A 10,092-nucleotide genomic window follows, 5' to 3' on the forward strand; every position below is an offset into this window, starting at 1 on the left:
TATATATATATATATATATATATATATATATGTGTGTGTGTGTGTGTGTGTGTGTGTGAATATATGATTTTGTACATTAACGACATTTTTCTTTTTCTTTTTTTTAAATAGTTAGCGTTCTCGTTTAAACATGCACGTATTATATAGGCAATGGTTCATTTGAGAAGTTGTAAATATTTGATAAGTAAAGAAGTGATCATAACCCTTCATTTAGTCAACATTGCGGCTTTGATCGTGAATTATCGGATAATTTCTCGCATGAGTATGCGAAAGATAGAGAGCTAGTTTCGTAAATTTTACAAATAGGCGACAAATAGATTCATATGTAAACCCATGTGATACACCTATGAACCAGTTAATTTGTTCACATGTGAACTATATAACTAATTCATATATGAATCCACAGGTTTATTATATATCAGTTAATTAGTTCAAATATGAATCATACGGGTTCATATGTGAATCACACGAGTTCATATGTGAATCAGTTAATTAGTTCANAATCATACGGGTTCATATGTGAATCACACGAGTTCATATGTGAATCAGTTAATTAGTTCATATGTGAATCGTACGAGTTCATATATGAATCGTACGAGTTCATATGTGAATCAGTTATAATAGTTCATATGTGAATTACACGAGTTCACATACAAACATATAGTTCATATATGAATCTGTTTGCCGACTATTTGTCAAAGTTACGAAACTATCATCTCTATTTTTAGCATAGCCGCAATTTTTAACCAGTCAAAGACGCAATTATTGACCATATAAATAACTAGGATCACTACTTTACTTTTCAAAATATTTACCACTTCTCAAAATAACTAATTAATAATTACTAGTATTCCAATAACTTATGAATATTAGGCCAATCAAGCTTGCATACTTTTATGAACAGTAGTTTATTCCATTAAGGTTTTTTAATCTTGTCCTAAGTTCATTAGTTATTTAGATTAAAAGTAGAATTTAGTCCATTATGGTTGTTCTATTTTTGATTTAAAAAGCCGGATACTAACCATATAATTAAACTGTTGATAAATATTATCCCAAACTTAAGGTCTCTACTTAAATCAGTTACATAGTTATTTACGTGCAAACACGTCGCAAAGTATTTTGCAACTTAAGGCATGTGTCGTTTAGTTTGTAATTTAGAAAAATGCTCAAGACACACATACGGTTTCGTTTACGGTTTCGACTTTACACCACACCACACCACAAACACCATTAACAACATAAAGAAAAATGACAATTTTTATTTGTAGTAAAATAAAATAGTGATAGTCGGTGCTTTTGATTTCAATTCCAACTATTTTTTCCTTTTAGGGATTCAACATCTTAGTTGGTTTGCTTTCTACAGTCACTTAGACGGGTTTCTTTTCTAGTAAACTTCGAATCTAACGAAACGTTACATCTATAATCAAATTTCTTGATAGGTTCATTAAACAAGTTCTTTGCGGGTTCGTTTTCTCTACTCAAGGATGGTGATGGTTTAATGGCAAGGGGACCTTTTAAACCACCATTGGATCCAACTATTTTTGCGTTCCGAGTTTTGATGGTTCTTTCTATATCTTTGTTATAGACGTTATCAGGTAACATTTCCAGCCATCAAAACTAATTGTTAATAAAAAAAACTTTTATCCTGGTAAACGCTTCATAACAAACATTACTAACATGTTAAATGAATCGGGTTTGAGACCTTAAAAATAAGGATTTGAATTAAATATATTATCAGTTGATATTATAAAACATTTATTATATAAAATAAAATTAATGTTAGTGTAACACATGTGAAAACACAAGTCAAATAGATGGTATAATAATATTAAACAAGATGTGTTTATATTAATTAATTGATAAATAATATTTCTTTTAAGAAGCACTAATAAAATTGGAATTATATATGTTGTAGAATTGTCGACAATTGATGTTGTATGATACTCAAATTCCACTGAGTTATTTGGTGGGTTCAAATGTCAACCAAAAGTCCTCTTACACATCATTTGATTCACCAAAATCCCAACTTAAATTCATTTTTCATATCTTCTATGGAATTATTGATCAAAAGTAGTAATTTATTATCATTATTATTATAATTAATAATAAATAGTTTTTTTTTAAATCCACGGCTTTCTGATAAATTTAAGAATATTATTTACATACACAAAAGTACCTAAAAACCTGTCAGAAAGTCATGATATTAATTAATGTTTGTCAGAAGGTCCTGGTTTTAAAAAACACTGTAATAAGTTCATTCAGCTAATGATCCAGAACATAGAAACAAGAAAAGCATCAATTCCTTACTAATCAAGTATGGATGGTATATGACCATATATATACATACATAAACACCAGAGAATATATAGATAAACAAGTGAATAGGGCATAATCCATCTAAAAAGGTAGAGAATCTAGAAGTCAAAACCACCAAAAACTATTCAATTCAAGATCATACCACTTTCATTTCATTTGATTTCATTCCCAAGTAACTGAAATCATGGAACTGGAGAGACCCGACTCCTCAAACGTCGACTTGCTGTCATAGTCGAGAACCGTCACCGCACCAGGGATTGCATGACTCAAACGGAACCGCTTTTCATCCCCATTCTCGAGGTTCCCATAGCAGAACGACCACAGCAACTGAAGCACACAAACAATAAAACTTGTTAACTGGACTACTTTTCATTTTTTTTCTGGATATAATAATAGAAGAGAATGTAAAGAATGTTACTTGTATTGGATCGGAGCGTAAAAAGTTCCTCTGAAGCCTGCGTCCATCTGGAAGACGGACTCCAACCCTGCAAAGCAAATTCCTATCACCCTTGGGTTCTTCAGGCAACGGTGGATAAATATGTTTCTCGGATTTTGGGATCTCTTTTTTGGTATTAATGACAGCATCTGAATCTTTTGAGGATTCTCCAACGCGATCTTTTGTTGTCTCCATAGATAATGCTCGTGCCAGCCGCATGTCTTCATCTTCTTCACTTGTTCCATCTGCAACTACTGCAGCCCATAAGTCAGTCATGCTTCCAATTTAGGTGCAAAATTTTTAAAAAACTAAACGAATTTATCATAATCCCATTCTAGACTTCTATCACAGCTCTAACCATCTGATGACACGAAGAATAATTTTTTTAAATGAATAGCACAGGACACATGAAAGAACCTGGCATAGCTTGAATTTTGGGAGGTGGAGCCTGAGAATTTTCTCTTGGACGTTTATGGGACAAGCTGAAATGATGATCCTTCGGGCTACCATCCATGAATTGCAACAGATCCTATTATCCAAAGATAATTTTACGCCTTAATTGAAACTTCACGGATTCAGCTTGAAATGCTAATTCTGAAATATTTGACTACCATATATTTCAACAATTATATTACACTAACAACTTACCTCCAACAAGTTTTCTGGTTGAACCATTCCACGCCATAAGCGCATTTTTTGACCCGTGACAGGATCAATGACAAGAGTTACAGGAACAGAATCCAATTTGTAGTACGTTTTTATCTTGCTGCCATCTTCTGTATCATCACATACCTACATGCACCACAAAGAGAAATAGACTAGCATGTTAAAAGCATGGTAACAGGTCTATAGAAAGCAAGAATATTGACCGTCTCTATAGTTTTCCTTCATAAACGTGTTAAAGAATAGGGGTTCTAGACCATCAAAAGAGCTGATAAAAGTTCAACCAACTATTTGGTTATTAATGAGAAAATTGTGAAATTCAGTTATCTCACTGCTGAAATAAATAAACCATCTTCCACCGATCCTTTTTATGCAGAAGTGGAAATCAGAAAAATCAATGGTCATCATGTGGTTAGTGAACTCAATGAAGCCCTCGCTTGCCGACTTGATATATGACCCGTAACCAATGTATTTTTTTCAACATACTTCCATGTGCTGGCAACATCAAAGTAAGAGTTGCAGATGGATCGTTGTCCACATTTGCAAGAAAAGGATCTGTAAAAGTTTCAGATTCTATAACTCTAGAATCAGTCCTCCATGTCCCTAATTTATCCTGTAATGTGTTATCTATAAACTTACAAAAGATTCCAATTTCTAAGCGAAATTTCTTCCCTCTCATTGTATTATTCCAATGTTAGAAGTGTGGGCAGCTAATCCATATATACAACAGATACCACTAGAAGAACATTGTGTAAGCTCAGAAAGCCAAGAAGCTTCTTTTCATATTGGATGTTAGCAGACAAACACTGTCAGAATGGCCGAATGCTAAAGAAGACAAAATCCCATCAGTAAATTACAGTTCTCTTTGCTTAGAATCGCCTTATGCTTTCATACATGTAGCAACGAAGTTGCAGCATTGCATCGCATTATGTTGCATAAAATCACGAGATAAGAATAGAAAAAAGGTGTTGCAACAGCATTAGAGTATTCAGAAAACCTCATAGGAGTTATTGGAGAAGCACGACTAGGGTAGTACATTTAAGGTAGGGATCTGTAGCTAGTGTGGATAGGAAGAAGGGAGTTTGAGAGTGATACAAAGAAGGGAGTTCGAGAGTGAGAGTAGGACAGGGGGAGGGGAGGGTTAGGGAGCTGACTGATAAGGAGACTGACTCCTATTATAGATGGAGGGATGTTGGGGTTTCCTTACTTTGTATATGTTTCATTGCACCTGTTGCCTTTTTCTTCCTTTTTTGGTGCTTACTAATTACAAGTATTGTGATTTCCTTCTTTCCATTTCCTTTTCGCTGACTATTACACAAGCCGGGCGTCTTCAAAAAAACAGATGCTCTATGCTTTGGGGTAGAGGACAAGTCTGCGTACATCCTACCTCTCCCAAATCCTTGCTTTCTAGTGGGATATACTGGGTTTGTTTGTTTCGTCGGTTTGGTTTGGTTTAGTTTTAAATAACCTCCTTGGCCTCTTGCCAATATATCATGGAGCGGGATATAATATCATGGTGTAAATTGGAAAATGTTAAGATGACCAAGCAATCTACTAAAAAAGATTGTTGTTTACCAAGTACAAATCAGGTTGGGCCATGGGATAGAGCTGAAGGGAAGCTAAGGATCTTGTAGCAGCAAGAGCATGCTGGTTATTCATGAACACCACACATCAGCATGTTCAGGTCTCATAAATGACGGTGAAATCAAATGGTAAAGGTTTGATAAGGAGACATTTCTTCTCATTAGTGGTGACTAGTTGGATGAAGAGTACTTGGTGGGATGGAAATATCAGTTTAGCTGGAAAAAATGGTGCCCAAACACATTATGTCATTTTTGCAAAGCTAATAGCTGTGCCAAAGTTTCTGGTCATAAATCGACTTAAAGCTGTTAGAAAAAGAAAAAACCTTACTGTTATAAGCAATGACACGACCAAATTATAGAACAAGGGTACCCGCTTCCTCTTATGATACGTCACAGTGAACAGTGAAAGGGTCAGAAAAAGATATTCATGACTGACCTAAAAGTAGATGGTCGTCATGACAATTAACTCATGTGCGTGAAAGCCTTGTTTATGTACGTCTGACAGGTGAACTTGTATGTGACCCAGATCATATGTCTATTTGTGAAAGATAGTAGCACCATGAAATCCATCTACAAGTTCATCGATTTCTGAGATTGGTTTTCACAAAAATGGTCTGCAACTAGATCAAATGAAGCCTGAGGTTATGGGGTCATTGACATTGAATGCAACAGAGGCCAATGCTTGGAGGTTTAGCATTAATGAGCAAAAGGTATGGCATGCAAGCGAGAGCAAAAAGGGTTTAGGGAGAGGAATACCACATCATTATCTCATAAAAAATGATTGTGATGGATAAATTTTCACCCCCCCGGGGGGGGGGGGGGGGGGTATGGATGACATCATGATAACCAACAGAGAATGACTCTAGTGAGCACGGAAGGCTGTCTTGTCTGCATCTGGTGGGTGAAATGGTATCTGATGGTAACCATATGTTACTCCTATTTCAGAAAACACGGTAGCCGATGAAGTTCATCAATGTTTAGGATTGAGTATTTATCACGTAAGCTGAGTTCGTCTAGGATTTTGTAGTCAACACCTAATCTCCAAGATTTCTTTATTCCCTCGATGCAACATCATAAACATGGGTCCAACTTTCACTTTAATTCCAGAAGACAAATCAATGACTATAGATGCTTGCCATTAATATGATCGTAACACAAAAAGTGCTGATTTTACACCCAAAAAGTGTAAGCATACAATCAATCTCCACAGTTCTAGAGTATGAAGAATAGTGAGTTTATTATGATATTAAAAAAATGACTAAGAAAAAACAAACCTGCCAGAAGATGAAATTGGAAGTGATTGTTTGAGCAACAGCTTCATTGGCCCAGGTATCTCGGTTAAGCTGCACAAAATGTATTGAGAACAACACATGATTATAACACCAACTACATAGAAGAAAACGGTGTTACATAGTATGTTTGTGTGTATTTAGTGGGCAGTTAGCGGAAGATATACCATATGTGAGCTAAATTCCCTGGTAGATTGCAAGTTCACTAGAAGCCATCGGTCTTGGGTTTTAGCAGCTTCTTTTGCCTGGCAATAAAACAAATCAGACATAAATGAGCCACGACAACGAAAATTTTAGGCATCTAGCTTTTCAATCTCATACAAACATAAGAGCACCCATAAAATTAACCTCCGGATCATAAATTCATGACAAAGAGAGAATAGTTATTATACAAAAATACATATTACTTTGTGGAGCATATACCACAAGTTACTGTACTTAAGATAAGTCACAATTTACCTTCTCAAATGGACCATGGTACATCAAACCAAAAGGAGGGCGATATAAGGTAGCGAGATTATCTCGAGAAGCATCAGTTGTCGATGTAGCACCTTGGTCTGTTTCCCATACTCCAGGACGTTTTAGTTCCTCGTCAAAGTTGCGGAAGGGAACCACTGTACGAGCTTCATGTGGAGTATATCCCAATCTTGTTGCTCTTAAGAGTTAACATATAGTAGATCAAAGAAACAACTTTAAGAAAGGCACACCATTCGCGTTTGTAATAAAGAGCTTTTAATGAAAAAAAGCACACATAATAATTGGATTAGTAAGTCAATATATGGCTTGAACAAACTTAGCCTCATAGATTGTTAGCAATAAACCTTGAAACATTAGGAATTGATGACGGAATACATGATAGACCCCTGCATAATTAAGCTATAAAAATAGCAACACCTGCTCCAGTAACTCAAATCTATCTTTACTATTTCTCCCCACATTAATTTGGTATGCCTGCCTCTTCTAACATCCTACTCCAACTACAAGTCTCATCTTGTCACCAAATGGTGTTACCTTAGCTTCTTCTGGACCGGTTTCACCCTAATTGTTTCTTGAATGTCTACATATACAATCTTATCCAATCATGTGTGGTCACTCGGCCACCTCCCGCATTCAGCTACACATGTTTCAGACAGAACTAACAAACTATAATTTCCAAAAAATAGAAGTGAAATAATCAACCACTAAGTTTGGCATGGTAGTCGTTAGAAAACGGTAGGGTAGAAAACATAAAGAAAAGTACACAAAAAGACCAAGAACTAAACCTAGTGCATACCAATAGCCTCAAATATACTCCCAAAAGGCACCATAGTGAAGAAACTCTCAATAAACCACCCTATAAAAGATATATTATTGATTTCCCGTACCATGTATTAAAGCCATGGCTTACTAATTTTCAGCTTATTAAAGTTCCATGAAACTATCAAATCCACCACTGCCAAATGTTCTGAAACACCTTACAAAATGAAATTCTCTATTACAACAAACAAGCAGGACTAACATATAGACTTGAAGACAACATGTTAGCTGGGAATCCACGAGCACTTACATGAAAAATATTTCAAATGTGGTGGACCACATAAAGACAATAGAAAAAACAAAGCTATAAACTAAAAGTGAATATGAGTGAAGTAGCATACCCATAGAGCATTGGGGTGTCATAAAGAACATCCCTTTTCACTGGTAGAGGTGCACGAACTTCACTGCTATCATTTTCTCTGATATTTTCGGATCCCATGTGATTCTCTGAGCCCCTGAGGAAACATTGAGATTCAGATAAATGAAAACTGCTGTTCCTCTAAAAAAAAGAACTTGCCGTTTCAATTTGACATCAACCTACCCTGTGCTTGGGTTCGGCAAAACCCCATCATTTTCCAGTGGTGGAACATACGGAGATAGTGCAGCTGCTCCACCATCATGTCCTACATAAAAAAGTTGGATAGCTTCTTCAAGCTTCCAGCTTGTGGCCTGAATATACATGAAATCAGGATCAGTCAATATAACAAAAAATAATATGAAGTCTTGTCGAAAAGCTAAACAGGCATCATATGGGCAGGTAATTATAACCAGCTTAAACCCCGAAACAGTCTAGAGTCCCTCATGTGGACCTAGTGTTTGGGAATAATACCCTCTTCACATTGGAAGACATTCTAAAATGAGCAGGCAGTATACACTACTAGAACTCAAAGGCAAGTTGGTCTAAAACGAGCAAAGATACCAGTTCTACAACATTGCAGATTGAGATAAGAGTTGATGAGCAAAAGCAATCAGAAGAGTATAGAACTCTTATTGTAGGCAGAAATTGAACTACTCATAATAATTTGTTGTGAAGATTAGGGCCCAGTCATTTAGCAATCCAACTCTGTTTTATGTCAAAATAATTTGAATGCCAGAATATTAACTAAATATGTTCTTTAAACAAGGTAAATTTTGATTTCTTTAGAGTCAAATTTAGTGTTCCCCCAATGCAAGATCTATAATTTGTTTACAACCTTTCTTCTGTCTGTAGCATTTTTCCATTAAAATGGAACAAATAAGGTGGCTAAGAAAGGGATTAAATGCAAGAAATACAAAGCCATCGTCTTTCATAGTTCCACTCTAAATCCCTAATACCATAAAACTCGAAACAACTGGAATATAAGTGGAATAAATCACAGGTAACCATAATCCCAACACCATCAAAAAGGTTCTTCATTAAAAAAATCCCTAGAACTTAGCTGGTAGAAAAATTAGACCCCTATGAACACACTTGTATTTTCTACATCCATGAAGAACTATTGTTATTACTTTTCTTGTGCATTTAACAAAAAGCTATACTTTCCGATACCAGTTCAAAACCCCATTCATCAGATCAAAATTTCACGCTTAAAAAACCACAGATTGATCAACAATAGTGAAATTAAATACCAAAAGTACAAAATATACATATGTACGTGTGCTAATCAATCAAACAATCCATAAGAAAAGAGTGAAGGAATTGAGACCTGTAAGAACTGCCTGGCAGTATCGGCAGTCTGGCCAACCGCAATTTCAAGAAAAGAAGAGACCATAGTTTGCTGGTCGGTCGCAGATAGAATCCCGCCACCCTCCATCTTCGATTCTTCTTCTTCTTCTTAACTCCAATGAATCAAGAAACCCAATCAGCGGTAGTACCAAAACCTGGATGGGATGAGATTTGAGATTACGGGGTTGAATTCGTTTTTATCAGCAAAAGCGGAGGATCCGGGAATGCGGTCGCTTGGGGCGATTAGAGGTTACTCATCATCAACACTTGATTTACACAAACCCCATTTTCCCTATTTTACTTTCATGTATTATAAAATATAATACATTTTATAATTTGAAGCGTATGCTATGTTTGAATATGTATGTCATTTGGTTATTATGTGACTATGTGTTTAATAATAAATTGTAAATTTATATTATATTATCTATACTATATTATAATGCATTTGGCTAAAACTCTTAAAAACTCTTAAACTCTTAAAACTCTTAAACTCGTTCATCCCTATCCGATTTCATCACATAACTGAATTCGTGTAACTAACTGCAGATAAACACAATCAAATACAGGATAAACATCTTATTTTAAATATAAAAAATCTAAAATATAATTAGGATAATCATTGAGTTCTAACAAAATATTTAATTATTATCTTTATAAAATGATATATTATTAAACCAAAAAATAAATTATTTTATTATTAAACTTAAATTAAATTAAAAATAATAATTTATACAATATTATAAAGCATTTGACAAAAACTCTTAAAAACTACTTTTTATACGGAAACTACTGTTTATTAAT

General features: G+C 35.0%; 1 protein-coding gene across 3 annotated transcripts; it reads right to left on the reverse strand.

The window, feature by feature from the left end:
- Positions 1-2,278: 2,278 nt before the first annotated feature.
- LOC112523047 (plant UBX domain-containing protein 7-like) lies at positions 2,279-9,557 on the reverse strand. Of its 3 annotated transcripts, none has more exons than XM_025132483.1 (10): positions 9,269-9,557; positions 8,125-8,252; positions 7,925-8,038; positions 6,747-6,942; positions 6,455-6,532; positions 6,273-6,341; positions 3,401-3,544; positions 3,170-3,281; positions 2,735-2,997; positions 2,279-2,643 (listed from the first exon to the last, which is right to left on the reverse strand). In XM_025132483.1, the coding sequence occupies exons 1-10, from the start codon at positions 9,374-9,376 to the stop codon at positions 2,479-2,481; spliced, it is 1,377 nt and encodes a 458-aa protein (XP_024988251.1). In that variant the 5' UTR covers positions 9,377-9,557; the 3' UTR covers positions 2,279-2,478. The 3 variants fall into 3 exon arrangements, with proteins under 3 accessions (XP_024988251.1, XP_024988250.1, XP_024988249.1); XM_025132482.1 differs by having other exon boundaries at positions 2,735-3,003; XM_025132481.1 differs by having other exon boundaries at positions 2,735-3,006.
- Positions 9,558-10,092: the final 535 nt, after the last annotated feature.

Source organism: Cynara cardunculus (assembly GCF_001531365.2).
Source record: "Cynara cardunculus var. scolymus isolate 2C chromosome LG 12, CcrdV1, whole genome shotgun sequence".
Lineage (NCBI taxonomy): Eukaryota > Viridiplantae > Streptophyta > Magnoliopsida > Asterales > Asteraceae > Cynara > Cynara cardunculus.

What these genes read in the sequence shown, in the direction of transcription:
- LOC112523047 (XM_025132481.1), bottom strand. Translation starts at nt 9,376, where the DNA reads ATGGAGGGTGGCGGGATTCTATCTGCGACCGACCAGCAAACTATGGTC. An exon ending in TTGCCGAACCCAAGCACAGG is followed by an intron (nt 8,039 to 8,124) that starts GTAGGTTGATGT and finishes ATGTTTCCTCAG; the next exon opens with GGGCTCAGAGAATCACATGG. An exon ending in GGGAATTTAGCTCACATATG is followed by an intron (nt 6,342 to 6,454) that starts GTATATCTTCCG and finishes CATTTTGTGCAG; the next exon opens with CTTAACCGAGATACCTGGGC.